The sequence below is a fragment of the Leptopilina boulardi genome, unplaced genomic scaffold (assembly GCF_019393585.1).
Source record: "Leptopilina boulardi isolate dan_hultmark-lab unplaced genomic scaffold, ZJU_Lbou_2.1 LbouV2_249, whole genome shotgun sequence".
NCBI lineage: Eukaryota > Metazoa > Arthropoda > Insecta > Hymenoptera > Figitidae > Leptopilina > Leptopilina boulardi.
Window position 1 is genome coordinate 480,042 of NW_026137806.1, and position 22,382 is coordinate 502,423.

General features: G+C 24.9%; 2 protein-coding genes across 16 annotated transcripts in view; one reads left to right on the forward strand and one right to left on the reverse strand.

Annotated features, from left to right (window-relative positions):
- Positions 1-22,382, reverse strand: part of LOC127280707 (potassium channel subfamily T member 2) — a 143,095-nt gene that overhangs the window by 47,369 nt on the left and 73,344 nt on the right. For all 15 annotated transcript variants that reach the window (XM_051303905.1, XM_051303912.1, XM_051303906.1 and 12 more), the window contains one exon: positions 3,740-3,819. In XM_051303905.1, coding sequence (XP_051159862.1) covers positions 3,740-3,819 — 80 coding nt within the window. The remainder of the gene's footprint in view (positions 1-3,739; positions 3,820-22,382) is intronic.
- Positions 5,056-5,690, forward strand: LOC127280717 (U-Asilidin(1)-Mar1a-like). Its single transcript, XM_051303932.1, has 2 exons — positions 5,056-5,281; positions 5,605-5,690. The coding sequence occupies exons 1-2, from the start codon at positions 5,143-5,145 to the stop codon at positions 5,628-5,630; spliced, it is 165 nt and encodes a 54-aa protein (XP_051159889.1). The 5' UTR covers positions 5,056-5,142; the 3' UTR covers positions 5,631-5,690.

Sequence of the window (22,382 nt, forward strand, 5' to 3'; positions counted from 1 at the left end):
TAAATAGTTAAAACTACTACAGACTACTACAGAATACTAGGTAACTACTAGAAACTACTAGGGATTACTAGGTACTTCTAGGGACTACTAGGTACTTCTAGGGGCTACTAGAGACTATTTGGGACAAGTAGATAAATAGTAAAAATACTAGGGATTACTAGAGAATACTAGGTAACTAGTAGAAACTACTAGGAACTACTAGGAATTACTAGGGACTACTAGAGAATACTACGTAACTACTAGGAAATACTAGGGATTACTAGGTACTTCTAGGGACTACTAGGTACTTCTAGGGGCTACTAGAGACTATTTGGGACAAGTAGATAAATAGTAAAAATACTAGGGATTACTAGAGAATACTAGGTAACTAGTAGAAACTACTAGGAACTACTAGGAATTACTAGGGACTACTAGAGAATACTACGTAACTACTAGGAAATACTAGAGATTACTAGAAACAACTAGAGAGTACTAAGTAACTACTAGAAACTACTAGGAATTTCCAAGAACTAATAGGAATAACTAAGGATTACTGGGAACTAATAGAAAAAATTAGGGACTATTTGGGACAAGTATATAACTATTAAAAACTACTAAGGACTACTAGAGAATACTAGGTAACTACTAGGAACTACTAGAGACTACTAGGTACTTCTAGTGACTACTAGAATCTATTTGGGACAAGTAGATAATTACTAAAAACTACTAGGGACTATTAAATACTTCTAGGTATTTCTAGGAAAAACTAGGGACTATTTGGGACAAGTAGATAACTATTAATAACTACTAGGGACTACTAGAGAATACTAGGTAACTACTAGGAACTACTAGAGACTACTAGGTACTTCTAGTGACTACTAGAATCTATTTGGGACAAGTAGATAATTACTAAAAACTACTAGGGACTATTAAATACTTCTAGGTATTTCTAGGAAAAACTAGGGACTATTTGGGACAAGTAGATAACTATTAATAACTACTAGGGACTACTAGAAACAACTAGGCATTACTAAGTAACTACTAGAAACTACTGGGGACTACTAGGTACTTATAGGGACTGCAGAAGAAATAGATTTCTTTAAATAAAAAAAAAAAAAATTCTGAATGTAGAAAAATACAAATTATTTTTTAGAAAAAGTTTACTTCAATCGCTTATTAATTTATACACTTAATTTTTCAACAATTTTACGGTAAAAAAAAATTTTTGACACAAAATAAAAAAATTCAACGAATAAAAATTCGATTTATGAGAAATTTTAACTAATGATGTTAAATATATATATATATATATATATATATATATATATAAATAAAGACTTTCAAAATGTTTGCTATTAATAAATTAGATGGGCTTTTATAAAAAATAAATGATATTAAATATATGTTTGATGTCAAAAAAAAAAAAAAACCATCAAGATGATGAAGAGCCAATGGAATGATTCGGAAATATATATATATATATATAGATAGTGAAACAAATTTTGTGACAAATATTTACTTCCTTGCGGTCGTTTTGTGTGGTTTAGGACTTTCACATCGACATCGAGTAGCCACAAAGGCTTGTTCAACTATACAGGTTCACACGCCAGTTCAACCTCTTCTACCTGCCCACACATACACATATGTATATACAGAGGGTGTGTTAAGTTTGACACGGTCTATGTTCCACTTTGATCTGATATCTGATATTGACAAAATTCTATATACCTCAAAGTATATCGAGAATTTTCTATTAGATTTTTTCCGCTGAATTGTTTTACAAATTTTTCTCCAATTAACTTTTAAAAAGCATCTATTTTCGGTTGAGTTTACAAGTAAAAAAAAAGGTCGTTTATATAAATATAGAATTTTTAAATAAAAAATTTGTGTTTTTTTTTCGAAATTAAAAATATTAAAGTAATTTGAATTTATATATTTTTGGAGACAATAATTATAATTATTGTAATATTATTATTATCTTCAATAATTATATTGTTGTATTTGAAAGAAAAATATAATTTGTAATTCAAGGAAATAAATAAATTTTTAAATTGCATTTCCTTCAATATTTTTCTATTATGATATTGCGAAAGAAATTTCTGTTTATAAAAATTGTAACTAGGTATCCGAGTAAGTAATTAAAATCAACGATTTCTTTTTTTTCTGTCGAGTAACATGAAACTTTGTGAAAGTAACTCTTGGAGAAATGATGTTTTTAGTGTAAATACAATCTGCCAATGAAGAAGAATAATTAATAATAATAAGAAAAAGAGAAGCTGTTTCGATGTTTAAAAGTATTAAAAACTGTAAAATCCCTCTTTCTCTCTCTCTCATTCCTTATGTCTGACCATATTATATTTTTACTACTTGGAAAAGTTTCTCAACTATAAATAAAGTTAAAGTGTTTCGTTATCTTCCACAAATTTTAGATTTTTTAATAGTAAATTTTATATGCGTTTAAAAAAAATAATCTAATATTTTACTATATAAAAAATAACAAATGAATGTCAATGACTTTTTTTTTAGAATTTTTTTCTTTGAAAAATATTTTTTGTATTTCCGGATTCTTAAAGCTTATTTACAACCAAACACAACTGCCAAGCCTTTTGATTGTGATTTATCGTGGTCTGTCTAATCCCTGCCTTCAAATAAAAAGCTTTTCTTTCAAAAAAGGAATTTGACCTTTGACCTTTTTTACTCAACTATATTAATAAAAAAACCAAATAAAAAATAAAGATAATTCTCGATAAATATGAGAAATTCGAATTTTTTTTTTTAACAATAAAAATATATTTACCAAATTTTATTAAGAAATTTGATAAAAAAAAAAACAATTTGGTTTTTGGAAATTTTGAAAAAATTTTTATATCATGTCTATAATAGATTTCTCTCAAGGTTTATATAGTCGAGTTCGGAACTAAATTCAAAGCTCCGGTTTCAGCTGAACAAAAAACAAATTTAGTTTATATTAGCATCCTTAAACTTTGCTTTTTAGAGAATTAAAAATAGTTTGAAAATTAAAATTATATGTAAAATTTGAACGAAGAAATAAAATAAATAAAGAAACAGAAATTAGATGTCTTTTTATATTTTCATGTATTTTTTTTTTTTTTTTATAAAAAGCCAAATGAAAAATTTCGTAAATAAAATATTGTTTTATACAAAATATGATTATTTACATTTAAGAGAAAGAAAATTTGAAATTAAAAATGAAAAGCAAATAAATAACAGTGAAATGTTGAAAATTCATTTTCCTAATGAAACAAATTTTTATTTTCCTACTATACGTTCAATTTACAATTTTGAAAATTTAATTAAGGAAGTGAAAAAAATAAAATAAAATAAAAAAACGTGAATTCTTCACGGATCTATTTGTCTTAAAATATTTCGTTACTCGACAATTATTTTATATAATTTTTTAAAATTATTATAAATGATAACTTTTTCTAAAATAATTTCTAATTCTTCTTTTTTTCTTCTAAAAATTGAAGTTTATTAGAAAAATAATTTTTTTTTTTAAATTCTTGCAATTGTAATAAGTGAAATATTATGAAAAAGACAAAATAATTAATTTAACTAAAAACATCGTGATATTTTAATATATATAACGTGAATGCGCGACTTAGTGAAACTTATCTTTTCTTCTTGTGTTCGAAAAGAATGGGAATGAAACTATATATATATACAATATGCACATTTTACTCGTTTTCAGGTTCCATTCACGCTTTCAGTGCAAGGATACTGTTGGTAATTAACTTACTCGAGCGTTGGTTCTTGATGAAGTAGAGTTGAAGGCGTTCCTTGAATGTATTCTCATTCACGTAATACTCAACACGAACTCTGAAACAAGAAAAGAGACCATATCGTGTCATCCTCTTCCTTATATTTTTCAATTTTTTTTTTTTTTTTTTTTTTTTGAAGATATCATAATTATATCAATTTTTGAGAAAATAACTAATAACAATAAAAATAATACTAATAATAATAATGAAAATTTTTATAATTATTTTTATAATTTTTATAATTATTTTTATAATTTTATAATATATAATATATTCTAATGCAGTTTATTCTTAAAATTTAAATTGATAACTATAAAAATCATTTTGTTTAAACATAATTTCATTTCTGATGTCTCTACAAAAAGTCAAACTATATTAGAACATTAGTGTAATTATCCCGAGTGCTTGCATGTTAAGAGTAAATTAATGTAAAAATTAAAATCCAACATTACTTTACTATTTTTCTTTAAAACTTAAAAAAAAAAAATCTTGTTCCATGAATTTTAACAAGTATTATCGTGTAATTTTAATTTCATTATAAATTGTAAAAAAAATTTTATCTATAATTTCAACTATTTCTTATAAATTTTCTTTTTTTACTTTTCATTCGATACAATATGAGAATTTAATATAATTGATTTAAAAACAATTTATTATTTTTAATATATTCAAATTTTAAAAAGTAAATTATTTTCGACTTCCACTTGATGAGTTTAACAATTTATATAAAATAAATTAAGCTTTCAACTTTTTTCACCAGTGAAAAGTTGTTTAATGGTTTTCATTGACCTTTTGCATGTTAGCATATGTAAAGTTGAAAATTGCCTGCCTCTTTTTTTTTTTTTTTTCTTTTTTTTTACTCAAATTGACTTTTATAGCTCTAAAACAAATATTTATTTATTTAATATCATTTAGACTTTTAATTAAAAAAAAAAGAACACCTGTATTGTAAATTAAAAATTGTTTATTATTTTTATCATTACGGGTTTTGAGAAACAAGGAAACATTTATTCTTATCTTTGTTATGCAGGAAAAACTCACCGATATATTCAGTGCCGTATAAAAATTCAAAATAGTTAACGAATTTCTTTAAACAATAAAAAATAATATAAAAATAATTTAAACATTTTTCTTTGAAAACATTTTTTTATTCGCAAAAACTAATATATATATGAACATTTAACAGAAATGAAAATAATAAATTTTAAAGTTCAACAAATTACAGGAGTAGGAAAAATATTATTGGAAACAATTAAAGAAAAAATGTATACTTTACTGAAGAGAGTAATATGGAAGGGATAATTTTGCGAAAAATAACCAAAGTTCCAGAGTTTATATACCTATATAAATTGCAATTAATTTTCGACGATAAATTTTCAAAATGTTTAAATTCGTAAGAATATTTGTTATTTTTTGCCTAATTTATCTTAGTGCTGAAATAGCTAATGCTTTGTTGTGTCGTCCAGAAGGCATTGTATGCCATGTGCCAAATCAATGCTGTTCCTATGAATGTCTAAACGGTAAGATATTTTCAAATAAATAAAAATGTCCTAATAAAAAAAAATATACCTATATAAATCAACATTTTCACAGAAAATTAAAAGGGCATTAAAATAAGCTGCAACGCTTATTATTTTAATCCAATTTTGCTTATTTTAATCCATTTTTGTATTAAAATAAGCAAAAATTGGATTAAAATAATAAGCGTTGCAGCTTATTTTAATACCTTATAATTTTCTGTGTTAATATAATTTATTTGTAATTTTCAAATTTCTCTAAAATTGAAATGTTTAAATAAGATTTGTTTTTATACATTATTTTAAATACCATTTTTTTTTTACAGGTAAATGTACAAAACCAATAGAGTGATTTATTTTCCAAACAATTGTTTTGAAAAAAATGTTTCAATAAAAAGAAATTTATTTCAAATTTAATGTAATTCATATATACCTAATTGTCAATAGAAAAATTAAAAAAAAAAAATTGAAATTATTTTCGAAAATTCAAAGACAAAACCATTTATTGATTCTGAATGTAAAACATTTTCCTGGAAATTCGTATCGTTTGGATTTACTCAAAGAAGACAGAAGTACAACAAAGTTTCGATAAGCTGCCACGAAACGTTAAAATCGATATTCAGGGATGCAATATTCCGTATTGAAAAATTTTTTAATATATTTGAATTTTCATTTTTGAAATTTTTGAAATATTAATATAAAAATTTAATAATTAATTTTTTTTTTTTTTTTAAAGAAACTTTTTTAAATTATGTTGAAAAAAATATAGAAAATATATAATTTTCATTTTTGTTTAATCGAAAAAATTTTTTTTAAGAGAAAATTATTGATTATTATCATTATAATCCATTTGACATTAATATATATCAAAGATTATTATTGCTATTTTTAACGATAAATTGTAAATGCAGAGTGCTAAGAATAGTTTTGAGCGTCACGTCACGACGTCATCGAGTCTGTTGCTCGCGAGCATTTCTAGTTCGCGAACTCGTTCTATGACCCACATGCTTCTCATTTAAGTTTACATTTACATTCACCATCGATTATTAATGACTTTGACAAACAGAAATCCCTTTTCTACGATCAATTTTCAATAAATAATTCAGTTTGACATAAAGAATAATGACGACCTAATTAGATTATTTTATACACTGTATAAAAAGAAAGTCTTCATTTTAAACCAACGAAAAATTTCAGTATTATACCAAAGTTGACTACTGGCGCAGTACTGGTTCAATATTGACTGCCGAGGCTGGGCAATCTGTACTGAACCAGTACTGGGTATTTTCATTGTATCAATACTGGGTGCCAGTACTGCGCCAGTACTGCGCCATTAATAAATTTTTGATTGGAAAGCCCGAAAAAAGGTCTTATTTCAAGAGGCAACATTTTTAAGGCAGCTTTGCTGAATTTACGCAATACAATTTCCATTATATAACTAATTTTAAGATTCATCTTAAAATAATATTTTCTTTTTATATGTGTGTAAAATACAGGAAAAAAAAATTCTTTTTTTTTTTTAAACAAAAATTCCATTATTGGGACAATAGAAAATTATAGATAAAAAAAAAAAAATTTTTGAAAAAAAATTAGTGGAGAAATAAAGAGTATTAATTAGATAATAGATCAAGATAAAGTGGGTAAATATTTCCACTAGGCGTGTCAAATGTGATTAGATGGAAAGGAATGACAAAAAAAAAAAAAAAAAGTGACTAATACGAATTTATATCAAATCAAATTTTTCGAGTTGGAAAATTTTTCTTTTTTCCATTGTCATGATAAATTGAAACATTATATACCAAAACACCAAAATGTGTTTTGATAATGTTAGCGGATATTATTCATGGCAAATGACTCGGAAGTACATCCGTTATCTTCAATCGATGAGAGCGCGTCTAATTTAATACCCTTTCATACAAAATAGAAACGTTGAATAGAGAGTAAATGAAAAAAAGGAATTTATCACAATTATATAAAAAAAAAAAAAATTAAGAGACTAATTTTAAAAATTAAGAAAAAAAATCAATTTTTTTTTAAATAATAATTTTGATTCAAACAATTTGTAAAATATTTTACGATTTTAAATCAATGATATATATTGAACTTAATTTTCTGTGACATTTTCTCGTAAAAATCAATCAATTCATATAAAAATTGGAAGGAAATGAAAAGTTGTCATTCTCGGAACTATTAAATTGCCAACTTTTTATAGGCAACTCTAAAGCAGATTAAAAGCGTCAATAAAACTTGAGCAGCAATTTTTTTTTTTATATTAAAATTCTTTTGAAACTAATCACACCAATAAGTTATTTGTGATAATTTTTTTTTTGCAAATTCAATTTAATTTTGAAATTTATTATATATAAAAATTGAGGAAAAAAAAAATTCCTTTTTATCGAGAAATAGAATATTAAAATACAATGGAAAAAGTATTTTGCGACATTTTATTAATACACCATTTTATTTTCTATAACAATATTTTATGCATTCGACATTTTTGAAATTGAAATTCGAAAAAAAAATTCAGTCGGTGTTTTGACGTTTCCGATATTTTTTTTTTGGGTGATTTTTGGCGAATCGCTCGAACTATATATATCTATAATATATAAGACAGATACAATTAATCTCTCGATGAAGATCAATCGAGCGAAAAAAGTTTCCGCTTCTTGAAAACCTTGCACACGGAGATTAATCGATTGCTTTTATCGAAAAAGACGAGAGTTAAATGACCATATAGTAGTAAAGGACAAACTGATTCACTGATCCTTCTTTCCTTTACTTTTTTTTTTTTTGTGCGGCAATATCCTTATGTCAGTACTTTGATCCAATCGACAGTTAGTCATTTTCTCCTCTATTGTAAAAAAAAAAAAAAAATTCCTCGTTTTTATAATAATAACCATTTTTCAAAAAAAAAATTCAACACCGTAAAATTTTTCATTTTAACAATATTTTTTGACATATAAAACATATATGCGTGTGGCAATATAAAGTTATATTTGATCGTAAAATCATGCAGAATATGCATTTTTTTTTTTAATACTTTTTATTAAATGAATTTTAATTGATAAAAATATATTTGTAGAAAATTTATTTTTTGTCAGATGACAAATAATTTACAGATGAAAAAAAAAGGAAACAAATAAAGAGAAAAGTATAAATTGGAAATTAAATAAATCAACACAGATTCAACTCGCGTGGTCGTAATTTTTTTTTTTTTTTCAAAAGTGTTGTTTTCATTGAGTCGTAAAATTCTCTTTTTTTTATAGACAATTCCATAAAAATTGAGAGCTCAAAAAATGTCATTTGACAATAAATTAGAGTTTAAGTTTCCAAAGTTCCATATATATAAGTGAAATGTTTTTTTCTCAATTCAAAAAATTAGTTTTTCTTTGAATAAAAAAAAAACTGCAAATTCAGATTTTAAGATAAAAAAAAAAAAAAATTATATTCACTTTGCAATTATTAAAATAATAATTGAAATTTTTATATCGGACTTTCTATTTTTCAATTTAACAGAATTAAAATTTTTCTGAGTAATTTCTAATTGGTTTTTATGGCATTAATGTGCACTTTTAATATCACTTATATTGTAATAATTAAAATCAAATTAAAACAATTGTAATTGTAATTATTTTTTCAAAAAATTCAGTTTTATGACATGAACTCATCACAAAAATGTCAAAAACAGTTCATGTCACTTTTCATGACGTTGCGGTTAACCAGAAACAGAGAGAGAGAGAGAGAGAGAGAGAGAGAGAGAGAGAGAGAGAGAGAGAGAGGTTAATGATTTTTCTACATTACTAGAAGATTTAAAATTTTATACTAAAAAAAAAAAAATTCAAATACTCGATTACTTGACTATTATCAAATAAATATTTACTTGAACCAAATAATTTTTATATTTGAATTAAAAAAAAAATTTTATATTATAATTTCTGTATTTGAAACAAATATAATCTCAAATAATAATTATTTGATACAAATAAATATCAAGTAATCGAATATATTTGAATGAAATAAATTTTTTTTTCCGTCTATATTTTTGTTTGCAAAAATAAAATAAGCAATATATTCTCATTATGAGAGTTCAATATAACATATTTGTTGTAATACTTGATCGTAGCAGCTATAGTCGTAAAATCAGGAAACTATCTACGAGCCAAGTCACGTTTTGTCGGGATTGTAGGTACAGATCGTTGACTGGTATTCCCTTTTAGAATATAAAATTGTGAAAAGCAAACCGAACATCGATAGAAACTCATACAGCTTTAGATACTTAGGGGGTGACACTTTGCGTTTTAAAATCCTTTAATAAAAGCTATTTTATTTTTAAACTTTATTTTCCTTATTCGATCAAAATGCGTTTATTATATTCACATAAAAAAAAAAATTCCACCTTTTTTTTTTTTGTCTAAAGACAACGCCTTTATTTCGATTTTTCATTGAAAAAAAAAGTATTCCGGAATTTTCTTAACTTGAAATTGTTGCCACACCCTTGAGTCAACAAGAAATTTTTTTTTTCCTCCCACTTCAGTATATTTAATCAATCGTAGCAAAATTGGAGAAAAGGAAACAAGAATAGAAAAAAAAAAATGTAATCAATAGCATCATTAGGTATAATTTAATTACTTATATTTTTTTCTATCGAGCAAAAATTTCTCATCTCGAGATTTTCAATCACCATCGCCACAAACTCTAATTACACTACTCTCGGCAATCTTTTTCCCTCAATCCTTAAAAAAAAATCGTTAAAGAAGGAATTAAGGCTCGATTAAGAGATAAAGTTTCTGAATGCATCTTGTGAGAGCCAATCGAATCAGTATATATATATATATATATATATATATATAGAAATTTTACCCGTGAACTTTTGTAAGGAAGTGAAACCCGTTCGTCTCAAGTGCCCATTTTCTATACGGATACTTCACTTCCTCTTCGTTATTTCAACCTCGAATAACACTTTTGGGCTGAAACTTCAATATGACATAAATTCAAGAAGACATCACCTTAGAAGCTTATGTCTCGACACGAAAACTTGAAACGAATCTAGACGTTCAAAATGGAACAGTGAGTTATAATTCGCTAAGAAGTTTTCCTTTCATCTACTATATATATATATATATAAGTAGACTCCATTTACTTTCTCTCTTTCAGGGATTTTCTTTCTTCTTAAAAATTTTTTTTTACTTTTTTAAAAATTATTAAAAACAAAAAAAGAGAAAAAAAAGAAAAATTCTATATACATGAATTCCATCAATATTCATTCGATGTAATATGATCAATTTTAATAATTTAATTTCCCCCAGTTTATAAGAGGATTAATAAAAATTTTTTAATTAAAAATTTCCAATTAAAACACATTTTTAATTTAAAATTTTTTTTGATAGTTTTGTAAAATCTACTTTTTATTTATGGAATTATCCTTGTCGGAAAAAAAAAATAATAATAATAATAATACCTACAGATCTTACAAAATCGTTGATTTTTTCGCTAATTAAGGAAAAAATTGATTAAGTTAATTTTTTTTTAATTTTTCTTAAATTAATAATTTTTATGTGACTTTATGTATATATGTAAAAAAACAGAGTTAGAGGAAAAAATTTAATAACCATAGACCGCGGATATTATCACGTCATTGCATGTGACCTTTTTAAATATACTCAATTACGTTTTTCGTGTCGCCGTCCGCATTGCGACGAATCACGAGCGACATCCACTTTTCAAGGGATGCGAGTTAACTTAGTTTTAAATGTGTTTTACAAACTCTTTACCATTTTTCTTTCTACCTTCTATTCATTTTTTTTTTTCTTTGCGAAACAAGAATATATAATTGTACGGGCTATTTTAACAGAACTTTCTTCTCAACACACATGAAAAAACTGTATTTTTTTTGCGTGACTTCATCAGATTTAGAAATAATTTTTTTTTTTGAAAACAATTTTATTTAAAATTTTTCAATACTTTTTTTTCTAAATTTATTATTAATGAAAAAATGAGAAAAAAATTATTCAAAAAAAAAAAATATATATATATATATATATACTTTACCGAGTAATTTTAGCGCGAATTTATTTATCATCAAGGGAAGATCTTAACGGTTTTCGCTCAGCAGAATCTTGGGAGATAACGTTTTTTGCCGATTACGAATTCGATAAGAACGATCAAATCTGTAAATATATCTCCAACTGGAGTAAAGCTTTCAAAAGACATTTCACGAAATGGCATAAGACTCCTGTGTACGAGAAAGGACGAAAGCATTTCTGACGAGAGAATTGCCTTCCTTAACGACAAACACTCAATGTTGGACAGCCAGGAAGACAATGTGGATCCAAAAAAAAAAGCTGACGAAATAAATGAAAAAATAAACATCAAAAAAAAGAAATAAAAAATTTTTTTCTTTGAATAAACTATTTTTTTTAAAATAAATTTTCTTTTAAATAAATTTTTTTTTAAATAAATTTTTTTTTAAATAAAATATTCTTGTTAGAAAAATAAAATATATTTTTTTTCGTATAATTAATAATAGAAGACACAATATATAATTTCCTATGATAAAATATAAATAGGGAGCTTAAAAAAAAAAAATAAAATAAAATAAAATTGCCCTAGTGACAGGGAAGTACAAGTTAGATAGAAATCGACTGACATTACACGCAAGTGCGACAATAAACCCACGGCCTACATTAGGTCCACCGAACTATATATAATACTGAAATATAAAATAACTAATGTCAAATATCTCAATTTTTTTTCTTTTTTTTTTTTTTAGCAACATTGTCATTTTCTCCGCAGCATGAACGAATTAAAAAATTGAGCTTGTAATTTTCGCAATGCAAAGAAACCAAAAAAAAAAAAAAGGTCTTTCCTATCGGAATCATGCACGCAACAAAAACGTAATTTATCCAAAGGAAATGCGATACAATCCAATTTTTCCCATAAGCAAAGTGTATGGCTTTTATTAAATTAACTGATAAATTTTTCTTTTTGAATTTAGAAAAAAAAAAAAATTTTCATTAATTACCACAAAGAGTTATTTTTCTTTTCTTATCATTCACGCACGTTCATTATAAAGTCCGCATTCATTTGCAATATAATTGCGAGTAAAAACAATAAAAAAATAGAGACACAAAAAATTTCTCAATCCAATTGAAAAAATGTGAACATTTTTTTTTTGGAAAAATAACTTATTTTGATAAAAATTATAATAATAATTATTATGTAAAAATTGTTATTTAAGTAAAATTTATCAGTAAAAAAAAAAATTAAATTTCATTTAAGAAAAGAAATATTTCCCTTTTATTCTTTATTATTTTTTTTTTTTAAATTAGACTAATTGTAAAAATTAAAACGACGATAAAAAAAAGAGGAAAAAAATTCTAACCCACTTTTCCAAAGCAATGAATCGATCTCAATTCTTTAATTTCAATTTAATTTGAAAACGTACCTCATTAACCAATACTTAAATTTTTATTATTCATTTTTTTTTTATATATTGATTGTCATTACGTGCCTATATAAAAAATTAATCTCTAAGATATAATTTATTTTTCAAATTATACAAAAAAAAAAAAAAAATCTGGTATAGAAAATATATATAATTAATGAATTTTTAATTACGCCATAAATAAGGAATAAATATAATTATTATTCTAAAAAAATATTCATATTTTTGAAAAAAAAAAAAATAGGTATTCATATTTCTAACCAGGACAATGTGTATTTTATTCATAGACAAATTATTGATTAAAAATAAAATAGATGGTTGGATATAGTGATAGGTTGATTAAAAGCACGCACGCATTCAATTTAATCGTTAATAATACATTTTGCAATATTAAATGTGAAAAAAAAATTTTTTTTTCCCAACAGTCATTGTGTGTTAAAGTTAAATTGAGAAGGAGACATAAGTGTCTCTCTTAACGATCAAAGTTTTCGACCTCCTCTTAAGACTCGTCAGACTGGGTTAGAGTCTTTTCCAGAAATGTTATTTCAACTTAAAGTACTTTAAGTCTACATCAAAAATTTGTTGTGTATCTTTATTTTCCCTCTGACTTTTTCACTTTGTGCGCCGAGTATTTCTTAGTTTTTTTTTTTTTTTTTTTTTTGGAAGGGGGGAATTTTCTTTTCAAATCCTGTGGCAATTAGGAAGTCTCCTTGCAATAAGTTTTCAAACTCGCCGGAGAATTCTCATTGCACCAAGAATATTGTCGGGGAAGTTTCTCTGACAAAGAAGAATACAAAGTATACTATTTTAAGTTAGAATGATATTTAAGTTTTAAAAAATTATATATATATATATTTTTTTTTTAAATAAAAATAAAACAGTTTGAATATTAATATGAATATGAATTATAATTATAATTAGAGTTATATTTTTTTTAACAGTAAAAAAAAAATTATTATTTTGCGTAAGAAATTCTTTTTTTTTTTTTTTTTTTGGTTCAACTCTGCAATTTAACTTTTGTTGTATTCGAAAACAGAAGCCGGAAAATAATAGTTACAAGTGTCATCGCCAGCGGAAAATTAACACGTTGATTGTGTATATGTATATATATATATAGAGAGAGAGAGTAGGAGAAAATACCACAAATTGCATTATAAGCAATGTCGTGTGTTCGTGTTGGCACACATTTCACGCAAGTCGCTCCGAAAATTTATATCTAGGTATTATTCCTGCACATGCACGAGACAAGTTTCTACAACTGTGTCTCAAAACACATTCGTTACATGGAGGGAATTACAGACAGCAAATCCTGAGACGAGGACAATATTGTATAAATAAAGATGTTTGTATCTAAATCGAAATAAATTAAATACTATTTTTTTCTATGATATATATATATATATATATATATATATATATATATATATATATATATATGCTGTTTTATTCAATAAAATGTGTATGTTCACTTTTTAAAACAAATGATTTTAATTAGACAAAATTTTGATAATTAAAAGGTAGTCAAAGTAGATTATAGTCAAACAGAACTATAAAAATTGTTATTGTAACAGTAGTAAAAGTAAATTTTAGTCAGACAAATTAAAAAAAATTGTTTTAATTGTGTATCAGTAGTAGAAGTAAATTTCAGTCAGCCAGAAATGAAACTTTATTTGAAAACATTAGTAAAAGTAAATTTTAGTCAGGCAAAAATGAAAAATTGTTCTAAAACAGTAGTAAAAGTAAATTTTAGTCAGACAAATTAAAATTTTTTTTTAATTGTGTATCAGTAGTAAAAGTAAATTTTAGTCAGCCAGAAATGAAACTTTATTTTAAAATAGTAGTAAAAGTACATTTTAGTCAAACAGAACTATAAAAATTGTTTATTTTAACGGTAGTAAAAGTAAATTTTAGTCAGTCAAATTAAAAAAAATTGTTTTCATTGTGTATCAGTAGTAAAAGTAAATTTTAGTCAGCCAGAAATGAAACTTTATTTTAAAACATTAGTAAAAGTAAATTTTAGTCAGGCAAAAATGAAAAATTGTTGTAAAACAGTAGTAAAAGTAAATTTTAGTCAGACAGAACTGTAAAAATTGTTCATTGTAACAGTAGTAAAAGTAAATTTTAGTCAGACAAATTAAAAAAAAATTTTAATTGTGTATCAGTAGTAAAAGTAAATTTTAGTCAGCCAGAAATAAAACTTTATTTTAAAATAGTAATAAAAGTACATTTTAGTCAGACAGAACTATAAAAATTGTTTATTTTAACAGTAGTAAAAGTAAATTTTAGTCAGTCAAATTAAAAAAAATTGTTTTAATTGTGTATCAGTAGTAAAAGTAAATTTTAGTCAGCCAGAAATGAAACTTTATTTTAAAACATTAGTAAAAGTAAATTTTAGTCAGGCAAAAATGAAAAATTGTTGTAAAACAGTAGTAAAAGTAAATTTCAGTCAGACAGAACTGTAAAAATTGTTCATTGTAAAAGTAGTAAAAGTAAATTTTAGTCAGACAAATTAAAAAAAATTTTAATTGTGTATCAGTAGTAAAAGTAAATTTTAGTCAGCCAGAAATGAAACTTTATTTTAAAATAGTAGTAAAAGTACATTTTAGTCAGATAGAACTGTAAAAATTGTTCATTGTAACAGTAGTAAAAGTAAATTTTAGTCAGACAAATTTAAATAAATTGTTTTAATTGTGTATCAGTAGTAAAAGTAAATTTTAGTCAGGCAAATATGAAAATTTGTTGTAAAACAGTAGTAAAAGTAAATTTAAATCAGACAAATAAAAAAATTGTTTCAATTTTAGTAACAGTAGTGAAACTAAGTTTTAGTTAGCCAAAAATTAAAAATTGTTGTGAAACAGTAGTAAAAGAAAATTTAAGTCAGACTAAAATGAAAAATTATTTTCATTGTAGTAAAAGTAGTAGAAGTAAATTTTAGTCAAACAGTAATAAAAAATTGTTTTAATTTTAATAACAGTAGTAACAATAAATTTTAGTCAGACACAATAAAAATTGTTTTAATTGTGTATCAGTAGTATCAATCAATTTTAGTCAAACAGAAAAATAAAAATTGTTGTAAAACAGTAGTAAAAATAAATTTTAGTCAGCCAGAAATGAAACTTTATTTTAAAACAGTAGTAAATTAAATTTTAGTCAGGCAAAAATGAAAAATTGTTGTAAAACAGTAGTAAAAGTAAATTTTAGTGAGACAAATAAAAAAATTGTTTTAATTTTAGTAACAGTAGTGAAACTAAATTTTAGTCAGCCAGAAATGAAAACTTGTTGTAAAACAGTAGTAAAAGAAAATTTAAGTCAGACTAAAATAAAGAATTATTTTCATTGTAGTAAAATTAGTAAAAGTAAATTTTAGTCATACAGAAATAAAAAAAATTGTTTTTAATTGTAATAACAGTAGTAACAATAAATTTTAGTCAGACACAATAAAAATTGTTTTAATTGTGTATGAGTAGTAACAATCAATTTTAGTCAAACAGAAAAATAAAAATTCTTATAAAACAGTAGTAATAGTAAATTTTAGTCAGGCAAAAATAAATAACTGGTTGTAGTAACATTATAGTAAGAGTATATTTTTGTCTCACAGAAATAAAAAATGATTGTAGTATAACAATAATAAAATTCTATTAATTAAAAATTTCAACAAATTAATTTTTTATAATTATTTTACTAATTAATTAGATAATTAATTAATTTTAAATAAATTATCCGTTTAGAAATAATTCCAATACATAAAATAAAGTGACAATTAGTCAACAATGAATGTCAATATAGTATGCTAATATATTTTTTTTTTTCATGACAAAATCCAGAGATTCTTAATATATATATATTACACCTCTATAAAAGAGCGAGAAAAATGGGGAAATTGCACGAAAGGCAGGCAAGGCATTTAGATGAGAGATTTAGTCGTCAGCTGTCACTGGCACGCAGCCTCGTGAGTGGTTGGGGGGGGGGAGCTCTTGTGCTTGCTTCGTTTGCACGTCGAAAGGTCGCCTGATAGCTGAGAAGCCTGTTCAAGGAACTTAAACTGACAGTAACATGGAAACTCTCTGATGAAGTGTATAGTGGCTAGTTAACTTGGAATTGGGTATAAGAAAGGATGTAATTTGCACCTAATGAAACTAACCTGAACTTTAACACCTTTAAAACACTATATATATATATATATATACCCTTTACTTTTAACAATAAGTCGCAGTTCATGTCTAAGAAAAGAACGTGTTTTAGTCGTAAATTTATAAACAAAAACAAATTTTAATCTCTTTTTTCATGATGAAAATTTCCGAGATTAATTATTTATCATTAATAAATTACAGGATTTATTTTTTATTCATGTATTATATATTATTTTTACCTTAATTAATTTTAATTATTAAGTATACAAAAATTTATTTTTAATTTTTACTTTACATGAATATTTTTAGATTCAATTTTTTATAATTTGAATTTTAGTTTTGCACATATAAATTCTCATCGAACTGAATACTATAATTCGAATTTTGAAAAATCGCGCCAAATATTTTTTTTTGCTATTTGTTCGGATATCGGACAAATTTGTCATTTTTGAGGAATCTATCAAAAAAAAAAAAAAAAATTTGTATAAACAAACAATTGAATGTAAATTTTTAACATGTAAAAGAGAAAAATCCTCTTAATTTAGACCCAGGAATAATTTAGTTCTAAGATGAAAAAATTGCTCCAAAAAAAAAAAAAAAAGAAAAGGAATTTGAGAATTTTTTTGTTCACTTTTTGTTTTTTGTTAATTGCAATAAATTATATATACATAAAGTGGGGAAAAAATAAAATCCTATTTGCATAATGTAAATTTATGTTTGGAATAAAAAAAGAAAAAAAAAATTGAGATTTTAATGCTTGAAAAATAAATCATCATTTATTTATGGAAAATTGTGTTGTGATGTTTAAAAGTGATGTAATAGAGACATGTTAATAGCGATCAATATATAATCAATATATTCGCATACACACACACACTTGAACCTCGTTAATCCCAAAGAGCCATCTGGGCTTTTGGGGTGAATATACATTAGTCAAAAAACGATGCAATTTCTATATTGCAGATTCGCAATAACCCTCCAGTGAAATTTCTATCTAAAAAAAAAAAAAAAAAAAATATTTATATATATATACTTATTTGCCTTCCGGGCTTGTTTTTTAAAACATCGCGCAATATTCCACTTTTTTATTGACCAAAAATTCTTTTTTTTTTCTCTCTCTCTCTCTCTCTTTCTATACTATCGTGTGGTATCATTTATCAACTAATTTAATTAGTCGGATGCTTGCATCGTGAATGTATTTCACAAGAGCCGATGGAAATTTAAAACAATATAAATGTTGATATTTGCTTTTCAATATATTATTGACTTTAAAGTTGTTTATTATGTGAAAACGAATTTCTTTTTTTTTTTTTTTGGAAAAAAAATTTTTTGTTTTATCTAATAAAAAAAAAGAAATTATTAAAATAGAAAAATGAGAAAAAAATTATAAATTGATTGAAAAAAAAAATTTTTTTAAGCAGTGAAATGTTGACAAGTATATAAAGTCAAGCAAGTGGAATAATACCGAATGCAGTCAGCCCAATATGGGAAACTCACTTCGTATATATGATCGGCCGAAACTTATTTCCCTTGGGTGTCATGATTTGATTGGATAAGGTATATATACGACAACTGCGACTGAAACCATCGAGAGCGTGGTTTTACGCGACCGATTTTTTATAGTAAGAATCTTTTTCTTATGCGCGCTGGGAGGTAAAAGTCCCTATCACTCTCTTGAGATTGGTCGGTTTATTTTGGCGACCGCGAGAAAAAAAAAAAAAAAAAAAAAAAACAAGCTTAAATGTAATTTTTCTTTTTTTAAATAGAAATTTCAAAAGTATTGCAAGCAATGAAACAAAAATGCAAATCAATATGTTTCTTTGCCTCAAAATACAAAGAAATGGGCCATAACATTTGCAATAAACATTTTGTTCGCTACTCGTAATAAATTCGTTGAAATAAAAATCTGTCGTTGCTTCCTATAGTCGTAAAGTTACGTTTTATTATTTTCAAAGTCCAATTGTAGAGCTGTTTTAGAACAGGGTACAAGAATTGTAAGAATAGGTGAGAAAGGAGAAGAAAAAAAAAAAATAGAAACGATTCTGGTGAGACGAAGAAAAGAGGCTTCTTTTACTTGAAATCGAAACTGTTGAGATGTTTGAGAATGAAAAGTATAAGGAAAAATAAAAGGATAAATGGTGAAATGGGGGAAGGGGGGGGGGTGGTAACTGAAAGACGGGAGAAGAGAAAAGAGTGAGGGTAACGAATTTTATCGAGCTTTTCCTTCCAAAGCGCTTTGCCCTAGAGGTTTCCGTAATCTTTTGAAGAGAACGACGTTTCCTTCAGGACTCTTGTGCTTTCACGTTCCGTTAAACCTGTAGTACACGAGTAGTCGCGTGGGAGATGATCAAACGCATTGTACTTCATGGCAAACATCTGTCTACTATGTAACATTCAACATTATTTTTCCCTCTCTATTAATTTCATTTACATTTCTCTCTCAAAAAAAAAAAAAAAATTTAACAAAAATAGTTGTTTTAAAATTTATTTTTAATTCAAATAAAATTTCATTGATAAAAAAAATGACATTTTATTTAAAATCATGATCCAACCAAAAATTTCAGTATTATACCAGAGTTAACTACTGGCGCAGTACTGGTTCAGTATTGGCCATTAGTAAATTTTTGATTGGGGATATATATGTGACGTATTCTGAAGAAACACAGAAAATTAAAAGGCATTAAAATAAGCTGCAACGCTTATTATTTTAATCCAATTTTACTTATTTTAATCCATTTTTGCTTATTTTAATCCATTTTGGTATTAAAATAAGCAAAATTGGATTAAAATAATAAGCGTTGCAGCTTATTTTAATGCCTTTTAATTTTCTGTGAAGGGACCTTAGAAGCAAAATATTATAGGTTATGTTTCAATATTTTAAACTTAAATTATATTAATTCGCAAATTATATTGATATTTAAGTCTTAATTACATTCAAATAATTCAATAAAAATACATAAATAAAAAAGAATTATTTAATCAAATTAAAATGTAAACATAACCTATATAATTCGTTTTCTTCTAAGGTCCCTTTCTTTAGAGAGCGTCACAATATTTTATGAAAGAATTTCAGTCAAATGCAACATAGAATAAATTCTTTATTTCAAATTATGTCCTCGTCATATATTATATATTTATTATTCATAATAAATAAATACATATCAAATTATGATCAGTCGTGACTGTGAACTGGGGTGGGGGGGGGGCAATCAATTGGAATAATCGTTTGGAAACATGTCAAACCACATTATTGCCACTTCTTGACAATAATGATTTAGCATTTTAGCTATATATCTGAATAATATATATATATATATATATATATATATATATATATATATATATATATATATATATATATATATATATATATATAGATATATAATTTACGTCTCACACTTGACGTGAATTTCCTCCATTTCATGTTGAAATCAATAAATTAATTTTGTTTCATTGAATAATTTATTGAGAAATTTTTATTTTTATTTGAAAATTTTATTTATTTGAAATTTTTTTTTTCTTTTATAAATAAATAACTCTTTTTTTTGTAATATAATAAAATCCTCTATCAGAATTCCGCCGGAACTTCCAAAGTAATTCCGTCGGAATTCCATTGGAGTTCCAAAGAATTTCCGATGGAATTCCGAAGGAGTTCCGACGGAATTCCAATGGAATTAGGACGGAATTCCGATTAATTTTTTTCAAAATTTTTAGTGTCCTAATTCCGTTGGGATTCCGAAGGAGTTCCGACGGAATTCCAATGGAATTAGGACGGAATTCCGATTAATTGTTTTCAAAATTTTTAGTGTCCTAATTCCGTTTGGAATTCCGTCGGAACTCCTTCGGAATCCCATCGGAAATTCTTTGGAACTCGGATGGAATTCCGACGGAATTACTTTTCGGCGGAATTCTAATAGAACCTCCAGGGGGCATTTTCCGGCGAATCTTTCCAAGTGGGAAAGCAGATAAAAAAAGGTTTTTAAAGCTTGCGATGAATAAATTTATAAAACTATTAATTTAAATCATCTTGTTGAGAAAATCAGAGATGAACAAAAAGTTGAATGGGTAAACTTTGAATATGGTTTTTTTTTTTTTTTTTTTTTTTTTGAAATTCTCTTATTCATTTAGCGTCGCTCTTCAATTGAATTACGACGAGCATCGACAAAGAGTCTTGTTAGCAGTGCCAATAATTAGAAGGAAAATCGAACAACAAGGTGTGGCCTATTTGTACACTTGTTGTTCTTTAGGTTAATAGAGAAAATCTCGAGGTTTTTGATATAATCACCAATTCTTAAAATGGTATTTCATATTACCTATTTCCACAATAGAGAATTAAAAAAACCTCATTAAATTTTCAATGATACAATTTTTTTATTTAAAGAATTATATTTTTAAAATTTATGTAAAAAATTGCAATTTAATAATTAGAAAACAATTTTTTTACTTTATTCAAAATTTTTTTTTAAAAAAAATATTCGCTTAGTATATATTTTTTAGATTTTTAATCTTCTTTAAATTAATAAATTAAAAATATAATTCACTTGATAAAATAAAATTTAATAAGGATTTTATCAATAGTAATTCTCATCTCACAGTAGTAATACATAGTTTTGGTCAGACAGAACTCACATTACAAAAATGTCACATAATCTAAATAATTAAAAAATAAATAACAAAAGAAATTTCTTTTTTCACTCACATACTTGAAAATTGAACAAATTTTTTATTCCAGCTTACCTGTAACAAAAGAAAAATAATATTTTAATAGATATAAAATTATATACAAAATTATAATTAAACATATATATATATATATATATATATATATATATATATATAAAATGGATTTTGAGTTATACTCAAATTTTCGATTTTAAAAATTTTTTCAGATAATTCTTTGGTAATACCGCCAAAGTCTAGTTGTACTAAACAAGAAGTTAAAAAAAAAATAAAAAAAAATTTCCAAAATATTTTTGATAATATTTTTTTGTAATTATATTTTTGATAAACATTTTTATTTGATTAAAATGAATTTTAATCTAATTTTAATCAAAACATTTTCTATGTAACAAAAAATTATTAAATTACAAAATTTAAAAATAAAAAAAAAAAAATAAATAAAATCAATATCAAAATTGCCAGCGAATTATTATTAATTAATTAAATAGCAATCCAATTTGTTTTAATTGACTGAAACTGCGACAAATTCACATTTTTCGATGAATATATATGTATATACCCAACCAAAAATTTCAGTATTATACCAGAGTTAACTACTGGCGCAGTACTGGTTTAGTATTGGCTGCCGAGGCTGGGCAGTCTGTACTGAACCAGTACTGGTATTTTCATTGTATCAGTACTGGTGCAGTACCACCCTTCCAGTACTGGCAAACCAGTACTGAGCCGATATTGAGCCAGTACTGGCTCAAATAGATTTTCTTTTTGATTAATACTAGTTTACAAAAAGTTCTATAGAGTGAACCTGATGAATCTTTTTGTTTAAATATTTTGTTTATAAAAATTTGTTCAC